Here is a 17,864-nt window from a genome sequence, read left to right on the forward strand (position 1 = left end):
TCAAAAGATATAATAATTAATTATAAATTTCATATAAAGTACTCTGTAAATTAATAAATATTTTTATTTATAAGGTTAAATCAATTAAGATTATAATTTTAATTTAAATTATTAAATTTAAAATATATAAAATAATAATGAATTAAAAATTATAAAAAAAATTGTATAATATAAATAAAGAAATTTAAATTCGTAATATTTTCGCCATTTCATTTTTTTACTAAGGAAATACTTCTTTATTTTTAAAAAATTTATGATTTTTATAAAAGAAAGAAATAATGGGATCCTCCATGTACATGTAATCATTCCTTCCTTGAATAATTGAAAAAAATTAATAATTTACCAGATCAAGGCAAGCTTGAGCATGGGTGAAAGTCAAAGCTAGAACTAGAAGCCGGGTTTATCGGCCTGTTACAAGCTCAATAAAAGCCTCCATTGACTCAAAAGTTGAGACCTACAGCGAAAACTATGCTTTTCAAGAAGGCCATTTCCATTTTCCCCTGTTTCAATTTGTACCAGTGCTAAGCTAATGATGGTGTTCACTTACCAATAAATAAAGTCAGATCACAAACAATCACGGCCCAAAAATTTCTTGACTAAAAGACTAGGATTGGATTAACCTTTAACAAACTGCTTTTGCACGTTAATTACTCTCTCCCACCAGTGTAAATAAGCGCCCTGAAACACTGTCGAGAGGGCTATTTTCCCCAGCTTCCATTAGAAGTCCCATCATGCCAGCTGCTAGCTGTTTCCGTCATCACTATCTTTATCTTTCCTTCATTGACAATCTTGTATAACTGCAGATTCTGTAATGGGATTCTCTCAGAGTATTGGCATGTAAATAATCCTCTGTTTTCTCTGATAAGAGGATTACAACAGAGTCGAATGTCTGATCAGAAAACAAGGCTCATGAGTGACCATTTATCAAAACCAACCTCAATTTTTGGTTTGCGGTTATGGGTAGTTCTTGGTGTGTGTGTAGGGGCAGCCTTTGTGCTGGTTCTTTTCCTTATTACTCTATGGCTCGCTTCAAAGCGTTCCAAGACTAAGAGTATTAACAAACCCAAAATCCCAGTTGTCTCCAAAGAGATCCAGGAAATCAGAGTCGAACCCATCAAACAACACAGGGCTCAAATCCAAACCCACACGTTTCCCGACCCGGAGATTGCCGCCGGAAATGAAAGGCAAGCTTTGTTGCTTATGCCTCCGGAGGAGGAGAGTCCAATAGGATATCATGGGGTTCAGATTGAGACTGGCAAAGGGCATTTGATTTCCTATCCTCGCTCTTCTGGAGAGGCGCCACGTGGCGGAGGAGGCAGCGGCTGCGGTGTTGATCAGATTGCTATGGTAGGCCCTGATGTTTCACATTTGGGGTGGGGCCATTGGTATACTTTGAGAGAGCTGGAGGCATCCACCAATGGGTTTGCTGATGAGAATGTGATCGGCGAGGGAGGGTATGGGATAGTCTACCACGGTGTTTTAGAGGATAACACTCAGGTAGCTGTCAAGAACTTGCTTAATGACAGGTACTCCATTGCAAGTTTTCTTCTAATTTTGAATCAAGTGAATGTGTATGTGTCCATAAATTATGGTTTGTAATATGAAGTATAATTTGTTTGCTATGTATAGGGGACAGGCTGAGAGGGAATTCAAAGTTGAAGTGGAAGCCATTGGAAGAGTCCGGCACAAAAACCTAGCAAGACTGCTTGGCTATTGTGCTGAAGGATCTCATAGGTACCCCGTTTTCCCCTGCTTCCCTGCATGTAGTGAACTTCATTGATGAAAATGACCTCAAATACAATGGTATTTAGGAGATTTAATAATAATGGCTTGCTTTCTTTGTTGTTTTAGGATGCTGGTGTACGAGTATGTGAACAACGGGAACTTGGAACAGTGGCTTCATGGGGATGTAGGGCCTCGCAGTCCTCTTACTTGGGAAATAAGAATGAACATTGTCTTGGGAACTGCAAAAGGGTATAATACAAATCAAGTTACTGTGTCATATATGGGCTTTTGTAAATATTAATTGATTGCCTCCCCAGGCTTCATCCACCAGTTCCATCGCCCATTGCATTTGCATTCTTCTCACAACCAAACAATGATGCAGATTAACCTACCTTCATGAGGGACTCGAACCAAAAATAATTCACCGTGATGTAAAATCGAGCAACATTCTGCTTGACAAGCTGTGGAATCCTAAAGTTTCAGACTTTGGCCTTGCCAAGCTCCTTTACTCGGAGAGCAGCTATATTACAACCCGTGTAATGGGAACATTTGGGTATGTAAATCCTCTCTCTTTATCTTTATATGTTTGTCTGTGTCTATGATTGCAAGCTTAGTGCTAATTTTCCTTCTAAAAATTCTTTTGTAGCTATGTAGCTCCTGAGTATGCGAGTACAGGCATGTTGAATGAAAGGAATGATGTGTATAGCTTTGGAATTCTTATTATGGAAATTATTTCAGGGAGGAACCCAGTTGATTATAGCCGGCCTCCAGAAGAGGTTCATATTATATAATTAACCTTGATCATTTTGCTGGTGAAACAACGAGGTTAAGGTTTTGATCAATAGGTTATCTTTTGTCTACTTTTTTTTTTTTTTAATCTCAGGTCAACTTAGTTGAGTGGCTTAAGAAGAAGGTCGCTGAAAGGAATCCAGAGGGGGTATTGGATCCTAAGTTACCAGAGAAGCCTTCTTCAAGGGCACTAAAGAGGGCTCTTCTTGTAGCTTTACGTTGTGTGGACTCAAATGCACAGAAGAGGCCAAAAATGGGACATGTTGTACATATGCTTGAAGCTGATGAGTTCCCATCGAGAGATGTATGTATCAAGTCCTTGGTTGGTATAAATACTTACTCATTAGCATTAATTCTTTACTCATCAGGGCTGAGCATGTGATTGCAGGATCGCAGAGGCAGAAGAGATCCAAGAAGCACACTATCCGAAAATGCTGATGGATCGATGAAGAAGCCTGTAACAAAATCAGGTGACAGAGCTAGTGCAAGAAACAAAAGCACTGAAGAGATTTAACTGAACAGGTTCCCAGTGGATTGCAAATATTGTATTGCCTGCTGCAGCTCCATTTAGATTGGCTGGCCTACTCTATAGTGAAGTGACTTTGTGGCCATCACACATAGACATACTAATGTATCATCCTTCATTGCAAGATTGAAGTCAAGGCTCCTGTGGTTGGGAACTGTTGTCCCTGGGAGCTCTGAGCAAAAGTTGTGCCATGTAATTCATAGTTGCATTGCTGCTTAATTCATAGTTAAATAAAACCTGTCATATATTATAAGTTCAGATTTTAGATAATTTATGTTAAACTTGACTCGGTGGTATTAGAGTCATTCTATGACTACGACTTTTTAAGTTCAAACCTCAATTCTGAGTTAAATCACGAAAAAAACAAAGCAACTTGTTTACCAAATGAAATCTTGAAATTCTGATTCGCTTGATAAATCAATAATTAATATCAAGCCTCTATTCATGTAACAACTAAGGGATAAAACTCATCTTTAGCAGCAGCCGTAGGTGGGGTTGCCAGTGGCAGAAGACTATTATTTAACGGTCCCACGAGTAACATGGCTTGCTAGTGCAATAGAAAGAACAGAGGCTTTAAGTTCTGTTATTTTTAGTGCAATAGACAGAACAGTGGAAAAACCTTTACAGCTGGGGATGCAGCCCTCGTCTATCTTGTTATTTTTGTCCCCTCCAATCGTAGCTTGCTGGCCCAGCCTTTGAGGCAAGGTCATGAGGATGCTTTCAATCATTTGGGGTATTTGGCTGTTATCCTGAAGGTCACATGTAGAATAATCCCCTGCAAAATCATTATTCGCTTCATAATACACCTCCTAGACTGCTTCTGATACACAGGACATGATAAAGTTTTATTTAAATATTTTATTTTAAGTACTTAGTTAAGGCCAAATGACAAAGCAAACTATATGACGAAGAGACTTTGCTCTAATGGTTAATTAGCCGTAGCTAAGATCTTGAGACTCTTCAAAAGTTTTTGATTCGAGTCTCATTACTGTTTAGTTATTCATATTCATTTGTCACAAAGTAGGTAGAACACAAGTAGCTCACTCAATCCCTGGCCAGGTTTAAAGATCCATCAAATGGTGATGGACAAAAGACCCTAGCCTACCAAATGAAATTTAGTGCCAGTGCTTTTGGAAACCATGGGATAGAAGTTGCTTTATAGACAGCCCGCATGCTTACAAGCTCTTGAAATTTCTTCGAATTGGGCCACAGGCACATGACCTTTCAAATTTCTTATTTTTTGCTGTTACAGAATAAAATCGTCTTTTTTTCTGGAAAAGCTTAAAAAAAAGAATCAATTTCTTTTATCTTTCCGCCTGGATTATATATCAGGACATTAAAAACTAATGCTGATGAATAAGCACTTGTTGGGCGCTTTGAATAAAGGGGCTGGACAAGGAACAAGGAAAAACAAAACGCATTTTTCTTCTGGAACATGAACAGATAAAATGAACAAGGAAAAAGAAAACGCATTTTTCTCCTGGAAAATGAACAGATAAATCTTTTATGTCCAAGCGTACTTCCAATTTACATATATAGCGTGTATGGTGACAACAAATCAAAACATATCTAACACAAGTCATTCTCTCAAGTACAACCCTCAAAGCGAGGACACAAATAAGCCGCAATTCCTCTGCATAAAATATTCTGATGCGAGTAAATGGTAAATAGGCCCATTGGCATAATCACAATCATAATAATACCAACGTGGTAAATAGGCCCATTGGCATAATCACAGTCATAATAATAGCAACGTGGTCAAAATTGTCCCCAAAACCCACCGTAATTGGCCTCGTTTGGGATGCAAATAAGCAATGTTGGTGGAAGTAGAAGTAGTTTGTGAGTTTCCAGTAGCAGCGGCAGGGGGAGGGGGTGCGATTGGAGGAACGTCACATGTACCACGTTTTGCGTTTGCCTGCCCACAAACAACAAATGAAAGAAATCATTAGAACAACAATTCAGGATTAGGTAAGTTAATACATCTAGCAAATAATCACAGTTGGGTATGTTCATGATTCAAAATTATACGAACTTCAGAAGTGCCAGTACAGTTTGCATGTTAATCTTTAAACTCATGTAGTGTACGCCCTTTATGAACCTAATCTTGAAAGTTGAGATGCAAAAGCATGAAATGATGAGAAATTGAAAACACATTGTAACATACCTTGCAGTAGGCAATATTGGCACATCCACAAGTAAGCTGACCATTCACTTCGTCCACAGCTTCTGGGGCCCCCCCACCATCACTCCTCTGCAACAAGAAATTAAATAATAATAATAATAATAATAATAATAATAATAATAATAATAATAATAACCGAACCATTTTTTCAACTTTTTTCCCACAAATTAGGAATTTGCAATGTATAGTAAATGCATTTCAAACAAATACCTGATAAAAGTCAACGGCAATGAAGTTTGGCCACCGTTTGCCAGCTGCTTCATAGCAACTGTTGGTTATGCTAATTAATGGAGCTGAATTGTCCAGGCAAGTTTCTGTTGCATTGGGATTAGTTGGAAAATAATTTTGAAGAATCAGTGATATTGTTGCTGTGTTCATGGGAGATGATTCAGCCCTATTTGGACATGAACCAGCTTTCATCCCATCATCCCCATCTGCAATTCGATAAGGTGAAGATCAGAATTGGCTCTTACATATCCAAATAGAGGTCTTTAACTAAATACTTAAAAAGAAAAAAAAAAAAACTCACATTGATTTTCTACCACATATTTCCAAGTATAAGCAATGCCCTCAGAAGCCTCTTTAGCTGATTTGGAAGTAAAGACCACCAAGCGCTCATTCTGCTGGACCATATCATCCACTGTTGGCCAATCTTCACCATTCTTTGGCATCTTTGATACAGGGAACCAGTATTTATTAAGATTAGATGCATTAAAAACCTTAGTCAAGCCTAGGGGGGCCATCACATAATCCTCGATGAAAATTGTGACAATCTCTGATGGGTTTGCAGCCATGAAGGCCTCAATCTCTCTTAGCACGTTGATGGCAGGTTGCTGAAGCAGATCAAAATTTGTTGCATTGTCCATTTAAAAGAGTATAATTAAATTAAATTATTGTAGAGTAGAAACCAAGCAACATCAAAAGACGAACTTACAAATGCTGTGTAGTTGTAACATTGGCCACCAAAAGAGTGACATAGCCAGATGCCATTCTGAAAGTCATACATATCCAGCATAAGCCCTCGGACCCCATTCTACAAGAGAGTGCAATTTTCATTAGCAAAACTGGGCAAGAACTCTATGAACTTTTGTCATTCACATATTTAAAAGAAGGTATGAACTTGAATTTTTACACATTCATACAAGTGAAATGCCCTACAACTAATGGAACAAATCCGTTAAATTGCTAAAGACAAATTGTAGGTAACGCTAGTTTTAACTAATATAGGTACATGCTTTCTTTACATTGTTGATTTCGTTCCGTCACTGAAGTTAAAGAATCCTTAATTGGAACAAAAGTATAACAATTAGTTGGAGTTCTTAACCTAAAAAAAGAAAGGGTAAATATCAATAAATTAGTCATTGTATTTTTAAAACCGTTTTTTTAGTCACTGATATTTTAATAAACTTATAAATTAGCTATAAGGAAATGAAAGTGTTCATAATATTTTTAAAAATTTTTTTGTTAACTATAAAATAATATAATATAATAATAAAATTTTCAAATAAATTCTTTTAATTCAAATATATAATATATAACTTTACTTTCAATATGAAATAATTTAGTTCTTAAGATTTTATTTTGTTATACAATAGTTCTTATATTTTATAATATTTATTATTTAAATTATAATATTACTATTTTATTTGTCAATATAAATTATTTCATATTGAAAATAAAGTTAAACGGAATTTTGATAATTTTAGTATAATTAACAGCAAATTAAATAGAGGGACTAATGTATAGGTTTATTATAGATTAATTTTTTAAAAAACATAAACTAATTTATAGGTCTTGTTAATCTACATGTATAATACAAAAATAGTTAATCTGAGTACAACCCGTTTAATTAATTATGACAAAATGCTCAACTCTAATATAATATCTTTATGACATAGGTTATACAATGTAACTCGTATAATCCGTACAATCCGTGTAAATAAATAGATGGCATATATTAGCTGGAATGCTATTTATCTCTGTAGGCCAAAAACAACCAAAGCCTGAATGCTTATTTTGTTAAATCAAAGAACTATATATAATCATATGATATGACAACAAGGGCCATAAAATTAATGCAGCAATCACCATTAACACACGAAAAAAAGTAATAATAATAAGCTTAATTACTTAATAATATAATAAAATGGGGCACATATGAACAGAAAAAGTCGTGCATGGAATTTTTTTGTCCCCGTCCCAGGAATTGAAAGAGTGAAGAAAACGTAGTGCAGAAGAGAATTAGGTTTATCTTACATTGAGTTGACTGGTAACGGAGTCCTCTTGATTCGTAGGAGATAAAAGAGCCGAACCCGCGGCCGATGTAGCGCTTGTAATAGCGTAAGAGTTGTGGGTTGTTAGCCATGAATATTTGTTGAATGGCAGACCTTTTACCTAATCAGCCACATGCAACCAACGCCAATCAATACTTCCCATTATTTCTGTCGGGTTTATGATCAAACACCAGAAAAACTGATAACCAAAAATACATAAATAAAAATCAATGACCTACTTTTGATGTTGGGCTCAAAGGCTGGATCCGGATACATCTGGGTCGGGTATTTCCATTAGCAGGACAAGTTTCGCATCGCAATCCAGGGTCGCACGCATTACCTGACGAGCAGGTCTCTCCCAGCTATATGATTCATGCAAACACAACATGAAAATTGGATTCCAATGTTAATTAATTAATTTAATAGCCAAAAAAATAAAAGAAGAAGAAGAAAAGGAGAACCTTCAGGCTGGAACAACCGGCGACGAAGAGACAAAGACCAATGAATAGGAGTTGGATAGAGAAAATAAAGAAAGCATTTGATCCCTGCAAATACAAGAAAACAACAAACGTTATGATGGGTTTCTGGTTTTCAAAGCAAAATAATAATAATAATAATAATAACAATAAGTAGGAAATGCGAAGAAGAAGAAGAAAGTGAAAACCTTCATTTCCGGAATTCCATACATAAGAAGAGGAAGAAGGAGGCAGCTGAGACAGACAGAAGGAGAAATGGCTTAAACTCCAAGGCTTTGAAAATCCAATAAAGGAGTTGCCTTTGAATTTTTTGGCTCTAATGTTAACCGGGCAAGGGGCAACTGGAGAGAGAGAGAGAGAGAGAGAGAGAGAGAGAGAGAGAGGGAAATTTGCTTATTGGTTCGTTAGGTGTTACTTTTTTTTCATCTAGCAGTTGTGGTTTACTTTTATTATCTATTATCAATTCATTAGTTTTAAAATAGCTTTCAGTAATTTTCTAAAGAATTTTCCTCAAATTATTTGATAAAAACTAATCATTTCTAAAATACATTTAAATCTTTTTTAATAATATGATAATAATATAAGAATTTATTTTTAGGAAAATTACTTATTTAGGAACTCTATTGTAACAAAACTAATTGTTTGATGACTTTCTTTTGAAAAAAATATTAACATTGCTATACTTTTATTTCATTTATTTCTTTTTTTTTCATTTAAATTAAATTTTTTATTTGTCGATTATTTAAGTTTGAGTGAAATTACTGTTACAATAATTAAATAGTTTAAGGTTTTAAAAATGAGAAATTATATAGTTGAAGTTCAAATTATAATAATTAAATGAAATTCAAACTAACACTTAAAATAATTAGAAAGAATAAAGAGTAAATGAAATAAAATATAAAAATTAATTAATATATTAAATAATTAGTTTCATTAGAATAGAGACTACCTAATAATTTTTTCTTAGTTTTATCTTATTTTAAATTTAAATTTAAAAAATAACATCGTCAGTATTATTAAATTATTTTATTTATTAAATAAAAAGATAGAAGTTTACCAGTATAGTCATTGAATTTGATAAATTAAAATTGACCATGATGATAATAATAATGTATGGCTAATAATAATAATAATATTATTATTATTATTATCATTATTATTATTATTATTTTAAGAAGTTAGTAAATATTTAAAATTAGAAACTTTTTTCCTCTTAATTGTCAAATTGGGAATTCTAACTTTTCTTGAGCTCAAATTAATGTTGGATTCAATGGATTCTAGAAGATTTACAGGTGCAAAATTAGAAATATCTAAAACAAGAGTACATAATTTTAGTATTTCATATACAATCTCTCTATAAATTATAATAAATAAATTCTATGCATATATATATATATATATATATATATATATATGATTTCAGCTTTTTATTTCATTAGAGGAGCTAAGTTGAGTTTAAATAAAGCTGATTAAGTTTCTCTGCCTGCCATATGGGCTTCTGGGCTTGTAATTGTTCTTATTGGACTTTTCATGTCAGCTTTCTTTAATCCGATTTATGTGGGCTGTTTCTCCCAACAAAAATTTCCCTCTTTGTTGAGCAAGGAAGAGATTTTTTTCCAAACACCAAAGACCCAAATACAGATTTATCAAAATTTCACCTTCACAAAAATAGGGATAAAGGTTAATTCAGAATTACTTGTAACTCTGTACGATATAGATAAGAGAATGAATTTAACAGAATATTAAGAACTTCAGAACCAGACAAGCTAAATAAAGAACAATTATAACTGCAGAAACCATATCTTCCACTATCTACTTCAACATAGCTTCAAAAATTGAGCTGTGAGTATGGTTAACTAATATTCTGATCATCTGAGTCTTTGGTTTCAGTTCTTCAGGAAAAAAACTAAGAATGTTCTTCGCTGTTTCTTGTTAAGTTGCTTACAATGAACTGCTGCAATTTCTTTTTTCCTTCATGGAAATTCATTGGAAAATTCTGAACTCGTCTCTGCTTAAAAAATAAAATAAAATCAACAAAAGCAGGTTTACTAATAAATTCCCTGTGAGTAATTAACAAACAAAACCTTCGAACTGCTGACTTGGAGAGCCTCACAAGGTAAACAGAGTTCGTGGGGTTGCATGCCATGAATGTTAAAGTAGACCAGTAATATAAACGACAAAGAGAAAATAAGAGCAATGTCTCCCACTTGGCCCATATTCTTTTAGAAAAGGAGAAAGGATAATAATAAAAACAACGAACGTGAAAAATATTCTATTCCTGCAAACTGCAAATTCACATACATTTGATCAATTATACACTCTTACTGGCCCCTGGAAGAGTCTGGAAACGTATCTTTTTTATGCTATGGTCTCTTCTTTAGAAGGCAGCTATAGGGGGGAAAAGTGAACTCTTTACATTTGAACTCCTAAAGGCAAAGATTCTGCCCATAGAAGGGCATTGCAATCACCCATGGCTCCTCCAATTTTCAAGGTAGTGGTAGCGCTGGGATGTATACTTCTGATCACAATTTCTCTCCTATCCTCTGTTTTGGCACAATCTAATGCATATATCATTCACATGGACTTGTCAGCCATGCCTAAAGCATTCTCTGACCACCATAACTGGTATCTAACCACTGTTTCTTCCATATCAGACACTTCCAAAACAACTTTCACTCCAAACTCTAAGCATATATATACTTACGCGAGTTCTGTCCATGGATTTAGTGCCATTCTCACCAGTTCTGAACTTGAAAAACTCAAGAAATCCCCTGGCTACATTTCTTCTACCCGAGATCGTCCTCTTAAAGTTCTCACAACTCACACGTCCCAGTTTCTTGGCCTAAGCTCAGTTTCCGGTGCTTGGCCAGCTACAAATTATGGTGAAGATGTTATTATTGGTTTGGTTGATACTGGAATTTGGCCAGAGAGTGAGAGCTTTAGCGATGAAGGAATGACTGTAATTCCTTCTAGATGGAAAGGAAAATGTGCATCAGGCACTCGATTTAATTCTTCCTTGTGTAACAAGAAACTCATCGGTGCTCACTTTTACAACAAGGGTCTGCTTGCAAACAATCCTAAGTTGAAAATTTCAGTGAACTCTCCCAGAGATACAAGTGGACATGGAACGCACACTGCGTCAATCGCTGCAGGCAACTATGTGAAAGGAGCGTCTTATTTTGGTTATGCCTCTGGTACAGCTTCAGGTATGGCGCCTCGGGCTAGAATAGCCATGTACAAAGCAATTTGGACATATGGGGTTTATGAATCTGATGTTCTTGCTGCCATAGACCAAGCAATTCAAGATGGGGTGGATATATTATCCTTATCGTTGGCCTTCGCTTTAGATGACATCTTTTTGGAAGATGATTCAATGGCAATAGCCACTTTTGCAGCTATGGAAAAGGGTATATTTGTAGCGGCTTCAGCTGGAAATGATGGTTCTCTATATTGGACAGTAGTCAATGGAGCTCCATGGCTGCTAACAGTTGGAGCAGGTACTGTAGACCGCGAATTTGAAGGAATTTTCACTTTAGGTGATGGGAACCAGATCAACTTCACCACATTGTACCCGGGAAATTCATCTCTAATCCAAAGACCTCTTGTTTTCTTGGATGGCTGTGAAAGTGTGCACAAAATGAAGAAATTTAAGAATAATATTATTGTGTGCAAGGACAATCTAAGTATCAGTGATCAAGTTGAAAAAGCTGAGTCTGCAAAAGTTTCAGGAGCCGTTTTCGTTACTAATATATCTCTTTCAGAATACTACACTCGAAGTTCGTTTCCAGCAGCATTTATCGGTCTACAAGCTGGGCAGAAGGTAGTAGAATACATACAGAAGAGAAATAATCCAAAAGGAAGTTTGCAATTTCGGAAGACAATTATTGGCACTAAGGCAGCACCAAAGGTGGGTGGTTATAGCTCCAGAGGGCCATTTCCAAGCTGTCAGCATGTCCTAAAGCCAGACATTCTGGCTCCTGGCTCATTAGTCCTAGCATCATGGTCTCCAATTAGCTCAGTAGCTCAGGTTCAATCACATCCATTGTTTAGCAAATTCAATCTCTTATCAGGCACTTCAATGGCAGCCCCTCATGTTGCGGGTGTGGCTGCACTTATTAAAAAAGCACACCCAGATTGGAGCCCGGCAGCCATTAGATCTGCCCTTATGACCACAGCAAATCCACTAGATAACACTCATAACCCTATTAAAGATGTTGCAAATTTTAATTTGGCAGCCACCCCTTTAGACATAGGAGCTGGCCACATGGATCCCAACAAATCACTTGATCCAGGGCTCATCTATGATGCCACAGCCGAGGACTACATAAAGCTTCTTTGTGCAATGAACTACACAAAGAAACAAATACAAATCATCACAAGATCCACTCAAAATTGTTTAAACAAGTCCTTGGATCTTAATTATCCATCTTTTATTGCTTACTCAGGTTCAGATGGGAAATTTGTGCACGAATTTCGAAGGACTTTGACTAATGTTGGAGAGGCCATTTCGAGTTATACTGCAAAAGTGACACCCATGAATGGAATAAAGGTCAATGTGGAGCCAGAGAAATTGATTTTCAATAAGGAGCATGAGAAGCTGAGCTTCAAACTTACTTTGGAGGGTCCAAAATTATTGGAAGATGTAGTGGTCCACGGGTCATTAAGCTGGATGCATGATGGAGGTAAATATGTTGTTAGGAGTCCTATAGTGGCCACAAGCCTCGTCCCAGAATCTCCTTGAAGGGAATGACTATTAACAATCTATTTTCCGGCCTGTCATCATTGTATTGAGAAGCGAACTGATATGCAAATGTAAGTTCCTATCTATCCTTGAGTATATATATGAGGTGTATGCATAATGAAGTGTAACAACAAAGAGATTGTGCTTTGTGAAGTGGAATTTAGATTGTTGATTGAGGAGGGTGTTTGATTATTTTTTATAGTAAATGTGTTTTGAAGAGTAAGCAAGTTGCTGAACTGCTTAAATTTTATGTTCTTAGCGTTGGGTGATTTTCATAATACTGTATTCTGTAACTACTTAGAGACCAATTTCTTCAACTTTCACATAGTTTCATATCCTTCTGGGGGATTTGGATGGCATAGCCTTGATGTGTTGGAAGCAAATATGTGGTGATCTTTCAAGGCAGATATGCAGACTTGAAATCAACAGAGCAACTGGAATGTTTATAAGGAAATGAGGATGAATGAAAAGAGCATCTCCTCCACTAATTGGAAGAAAACCTTTAAGTGCTTTACTAGTATCAGATGTACCATCAATACCCGTCATCAGTGTCTCTATCACTTTTTCATTGGGCTACTCTGGTCTGCGGTGATGAGACAGCATCACTCCGAGGCAATGATATCACAATTTGGTTGATTGAATATTGGATTGGATTTTTGCCGAAGAACACCATTTTTTAATGATCCTTGATGGGGTAAATTCTTTTGTTATGAATAGTATTTAAATTAAGTCACATATAATAACAAAAAATAAATACAAATTTTATTTTTTCAACAATAAAGTTATAAATAATATATGAGTGAAAATTTTTACTTTAATAAAAAAATAAATTGTAATTTTAAATTCTCTAAATTATAATTCAAATAATTTTTTTTAACTCGCATTTGTGTGGCTGTAGGGGTGCCAAAACCAGCACTCAAAGATAGCTAATTGTATAGCTTCAGCTCCACGGGGCCATTATAGAGATACCCAAGCATCCTGAAGCTTGCTGAAAACCCCATAACAAGCCCCCCATAAAATACGGTGGCCCTTGGTGAAGACTTCACTGAAATAAGTGATATGTAACTTGATGTCTTGTGATGCTCGAGGTACAATGGATGAGTGACGTTAATAGATGTTTAAAGATCTAATAGATGAAGGATATATGAGAAAGGGGTTAGAAATATGGATGGAATACTCCTCAACCAAGGAAAGGGGTTAGAAATATGGATGGAATACTCCTCAACCAAGGGGTGATGATGGTAATACTTTCGCCTGCAAGATAAAGAGACGTTAAAGAGCCAAGGGGTACTATTCCCCATTGGCACTCCGATAACTAAATTAGCCAAGGTCAAAGGAATAGTTTAGAAGGAAAATATGAATTGAGAATGTATAGGTCTCAATGGCTTACCTAATAAAAAATGCAACCTTATATATTGAACAATCAATCCGTAGAGAAGTGCCAAATGCAATGTGAAAAATAATAGTTTAATGGTATTTTTTTTTTTGTCAAAGGTACATTTTGTTGGGGGTGCTTAAACTCGGGAATTGTCTAGGGTGAGCAATGTCTTGGCCACTAGGCTAAGCCTAGGCCGACAATAGTTTAATGGTAGACTCCAGCTTTTTTGGTATATCCTCAAGGTTTAACCCTAATAATAGATATCTCATTGCTCCTATCATGACAATTATTCTATCAGTAATGATGATACAGTACGCCGATTATTTGGCTAATTAATATGTTTATCTTTTTGTCGTATATGACACTTCATTAGGAGAGTGTTCCTTCTCTCAAAGTCGTTATGCGAAGAAGGGCTCTAACTCTATTTAGGTCTTTATTCAGCAGGCTAGATGATTCATCGAATCGATAGGAGTTAAACAATCATACTAGAAATTGTATGATCCATCTTTTATATATATGAATATTGTCCCAGCATATATATATATATATATATATGCTCCTTAGTTGGTCAAAGGACCATGTGTGATCAATTTATAAATTAAATATTTTTAAATGTATTATCACTTAAATATTTAAAACTTTATTTGTAATAAATCATTCATAAAAAAAAATTCAATTGAATTATTGTGTAATTATGTTTTATTTTTGTTATTTTAAAAATAATTTTTGTAATTAAAAAGAATTAAATTATTTCACTATAAGAAAAGCGTGTAAATTACTTAATTAACCATTCATTTAATAAATTCGGATAACAGTACTCATGCATTCAATCAATTTTAGGCAGTTAGGCTCTGGCATATTAGAAGGGTCCTCAAGTAAGCACTCATTGCCCACAAGCTGATTCACCAGTTAGATCTTGCTTCTTCTTCTTTCTCTTCCTAAAGGAATTGGATCTGGGAAATCTTCTTAAGAGATGTATTTTCTTTGTCTGGTATGGTCTTCATTACTTCTACGGGGTTACGGATCTGCTCCCCATTTTTTCTCTTCATATACTAGTATAAGACACGTGTTTAGAGAACTACGTCTATATCAAAACAAAAATAAGCTTTAATTGATGTAAATAGTAAGATTATTATGCATATAATAATTTAGTTCTTGGACCTTACTCCAACGCATGGTAGAAGTAGCTGTAGCAACCAGCGGGAGATTTTGGGCCAAAGTCTGTACAGGTGGCCCAAACACAATACTGCCCCCTGTTTTTTTCCAGCTTGCAGAGGCTTGGAAAACATGATCAAGTAGGCAAATCCTGGATAGTTGCTGCTAAGCCCACCTTGATGGCTTCTGCTATTAATTAGCTTTCACAACCAACACTTCGATATCATTAAACAAAACAGATAGCAACGTGCTCCTCCATAACGTACGATCTAGAGATCCTAAAAAATAGAAAAAATAATCAAACACACTACTTTCTCCTCCTCCTCCTCACTTCCCCATCTCCTCTGCACAAATCTGTAATACCCATCAGCTCCATTTTCAAGAATTTGCTTCAGTTTATTTGTCAAAAACTATAGCAAGCAATGTCAACTCAGCTCTCGAAGACAGATTCAGAGGTAAGCAGCCTAACCCAGTCATCTCCCGCAAGGTCATCTCCGCCTCGCCGCCCTGTATACTACGTGCAAAGCCCGTCAAGAGACTCCCATGATGGCGAGAAAACCACCAACTCATTCCATTCCACTCCAGTTCTTAGCCCCATGGGGTCTCCTCCTCATTCCCACTCTAACTCTTCCTTAGGGCCTCACTCCCGCGAGTCCTCCTCTACCCGCTTCTCTGGCTCCCTCAAGCCCCATCGCAAGACTGATGGAGCCAACCTCAAAGTCAGCCGGAAACCATGGAAGGAGTTTGACGCCATTGAAGAGGAGGGTCTTCTGGATGGTGATATTCCCCAATATGGCTTGCCTCGTCGTTGCTATTTTCTTGCTTTTGTTGTGGGCTTCTTTGTACTTTTCTGTGTGTTTTCGTTGATTCTTTGGGGTGCAAGTCGACCTCAGAAACCTACAATCATTATGAAGGTAATTAATTAACTACACCAAGCATATGAATGAAAATATTCAAGAGGAGGTTGAATATTGAAATGGGGCATTGATTGTTTAATTGTTTGGTTGTAGAGTATAGTTTTTGATCAATTTGTAGTACAAGCTGGTTCGGATTTCTCTGGAGTAGCTACAGAATTGGTGTCCATGAACTGCTCGGTGAAGCTCACATTTCGCAACACTGCTACGTTCTTTGGGGTTCATGTAAAAGCAACACCTTTAGATCTAACTTACTCTCAGCTCACTGTAGCTACTGGAACCGTGAGCAATTCTCTAATTTTCACTCTATATATAATTACTTTGCATTACGGTTTTCTTTAGGAAAAATGCTATTCTTATTGACTAATTATTGTGTGTGAATTTTCTTTATGATAAGTAACTGTTACGTTGAAATTATATATGTTACTTTGGTTTTTCATTTCAATTTCAAGTAATGTTCATGAATAAAAACCACAAACATATATGTTACTTTGGTTTTTCATTTCAATTTCAAGTAATGTTCATGAATAAAAACCACAAACATATATAGTGAAAACATGAGATGAATTTTGATTCTTGATCCTGGAAACTTTATGAAAATAAGGTGAATTTGATTTACAAATAATGTAAACATATATGTACTCATTGTTAAATTATTTTTATTGGAATTATATGTGGAAGCTTTAATTTGTATATGGAATTTATTATTGGATAATGGGTTTTGCAGATGAGAAAGTTCTATCAATCAAGAAAGAGTCAAAGATCACTAACAGTAAATGTAAAGGGGAGTAGTATACCCTTGTATGGTGGGGGAGTTAACTTGGGCAGCTTGAATGGTGCGCCAACTCAACCAGTGCCATTGACACTTAACTTCATGGTTCGTTCAAGAGCTTATGTTCTGGGCAAGCTGGTGAAGCCCAAGTTCTATAAGAGGGTGGAATGCACGGTGGTCATGGACCCAATGAAAATGAATATGGCAATTTCGCTCAAGAACAATTGCACTTATCAGTAAAAATTAATTCAATTATTATAGTTACATCTCCTTGATCATGCATGAACTTGGAAGGAAACAAAAGGCTAGGGAGTTATATATTATTATTTTTATTATTTAATTTGTTATATATTATCTTATATTTTGGCAATATGTAATCAATTATAAGTTTTGATTGAGACAGAAGATGGGGGGTGAGGGGAAGATTGCAACCTCCTGAGAAAACATAAACTGGATTATGGTCATGAGTTGTTGCCTGGACCCATACAAATCACCATATCTACAATCTGGATTCGTCGGTGTGTTTTCTTTTCTTTCTTTATTTATTATTATTTGTTTTATATATACGCCTCAAATTTTTCTTGCCCTCTCAAGAGATTGATACTTAAATTAATCCTCCACCTGCTCCTAATAGGTTAAGTTTATATAATTATTTGACCTTTCTTTGAGTTCAAGTAATATATAAATGAGGGATTTTGTTAAAAAACTCGATAAAATTAACTAGTAAATAATTAATTATTTAAAAATTTTAATGTCTACAGAGTTTAAACAGTTAAATATTTGATTCTTAATATATCCCATCTCCAGTTTAGATCTCATTAACTGCTGTTGGAGTTTCTCATTGATGAAGGACACATTATACCTATCTATTGGCTTCTATCCCTAAACTTTTTCCCACCATATATTGAGTCTACTACAATTATGAGAAGTAAT

The 17,864-nt window shown here is 35.6% G+C and overlaps 4 protein-coding genes across 4 annotated transcripts; 3 read left to right on the top strand and 1 right to left on the bottom strand.

Moving 5' to 3' along the window:
- The first annotated feature begins 453 nt into the window (after positions 1–453).
- LOC110646307 (probable serine/threonine-protein kinase At1g01540) lies at positions 454–3,310 on the top strand. The gene is made up of 7 exons (XM_021799708.2): positions 454–1,526; positions 1,630–1,734; positions 1,852–1,974; positions 2,108–2,278; positions 2,372–2,501; positions 2,609–2,818; positions 2,903–3,310. Exons 1-7 carry the CDS (start codon positions 886–888, stop codon positions 3,026–3,028), a joined length of 1,506 nt encoding a protein of 501 aa, XP_021655400.2. The 5' UTR covers positions 454–885; the 3' UTR covers positions 3,029–3,310.
- Positions 3,311–4,542: 1,232 nt separating this feature from the next.
- LOC110646308 (PI-PLC X domain-containing protein At5g67130) lies at positions 4,543–8,336 on the bottom strand. The gene is made up of 9 exons (XM_021799709.2): positions 8,160–8,336; positions 7,957–8,040; positions 7,735–7,857; positions 7,479–7,616; positions 6,157–6,255; positions 5,752–6,055; positions 5,433–5,656; positions 5,205–5,291; positions 4,543–4,955 (listed from the first exon to the last, which is right to left on the bottom strand). The coding sequence occupies exons 1-9, from the start codon at positions 8,181–8,183 to the stop codon at positions 4,779–4,781; spliced, it is 1,260 nt and encodes a 419-aa protein (XP_021655401.2). The 5' UTR covers positions 8,184–8,336; the 3' UTR covers positions 4,543–4,778.
- Positions 8,337–10,314: 1,978 nt separating this feature from the next.
- LOC110646306 (subtilisin-like protease SBT1.9) lies at positions 10,315–12,957 on the top strand. Its single transcript, XM_021799707.2, has one exon. The coding sequence runs from the start codon at positions 10,442–10,444 to the stop codon at positions 12,710–12,712; it is 2,271 nt and encodes a 756-aa protein (XP_021655399.2). The 5' UTR covers positions 10,315–10,441; the 3' UTR covers positions 12,713–12,957.
- Positions 12,958–15,337: 2,380 nt separating this feature from the next.
- On the top strand, positions 15,338–17,452 carry LOC110646310 (uncharacterized). The gene is made up of 3 exons (XM_021799711.2): positions 15,338–16,159; positions 16,256–16,441; positions 16,887–17,452. The coding sequence occupies exons 1-3, from the start codon at positions 15,668–15,670 to the stop codon at positions 17,169–17,171; spliced, it is 963 nt and encodes a 320-aa protein (XP_021655403.2). The 5' UTR covers positions 15,338–15,667; the 3' UTR covers positions 17,172–17,452.
- The last annotated feature ends 412 nt before the right edge of the window (positions 17,453–17,864 follow it).

Source organism: Hevea brasiliensis, chromosome 10 (assembly GCF_030052815.1).
Source record: "Hevea brasiliensis isolate MT/VB/25A 57/8 chromosome 10, ASM3005281v1, whole genome shotgun sequence".
NCBI lineage: Eukaryota > Viridiplantae > Streptophyta > Magnoliopsida > Malpighiales > Euphorbiaceae > Hevea > Hevea brasiliensis.

Bases quoted from the DNA above. Each gene is read 5' to 3' on its own strand.
- LOC110646306 (XM_021799707.2), top strand. From the start codon at position 10,442: ATGGCTCCTCCAATTTTCAAGGTAGTGGTAGCGCTGGGATGTATACTT.
- LOC110646308 (XM_021799709.2), bottom strand. From the start codon at position 8,183: ATGTATGGAATTCCGGAAATGAAG. The intron at 7,858-7,956 runs GTTCTCCTTTTC...TGAATCATATAG, and splicing joins CCGGTTGTTCCAGCCTGAAG to CTGGGAGAGACCTGCTCGTC. The intron at 5,292-5,432 runs GTATTTGTTTGA...TTCTTGTTGCAG, and splicing joins TTGCCGTTGACTTTTATCAG to AGGAGTGATGGTGGGGGGGC.
- LOC110646310 (XM_021799711.2), top strand. From the start codon at position 15,668: ATGTCAACTCAGCTCTCGAAGACAGATTCAGAGGTAAGCAGCCTAACC. The intron at 16,160-16,255 runs GTAATTAATTAA...GTTTGGTTGTAG, and splicing joins AACCTACAATCATTATGAAG to AGTATAGTTTTTGATCAATT. The intron at 16,442-16,886 runs GTGAGCAATTCT...TGGGTTTTGCAG, and splicing joins TCACTGTAGCTACTGGAACC to ATGAGAAAGTTCTATCAATC.
- LOC110646307 (XM_021799708.2), top strand. From the start codon at position 886: ATGTCTGATCAGAAAACAAGGCTCATGAGTGACCATTTATCAAAACCA. The intron at 1,975-2,107 runs GTATAATACAAA...ACAATGATGCAG, and splicing joins GTCTTGGGAACTGCAAAAGG to ATTAACCTACCTTCATGAGG. The intron at 2,279-2,371 runs GTATGTAAATCC...ATTCTTTTGTAG, and splicing joins CGTGTAATGGGAACATTTGG to CTATGTAGCTCCTGAGTATG.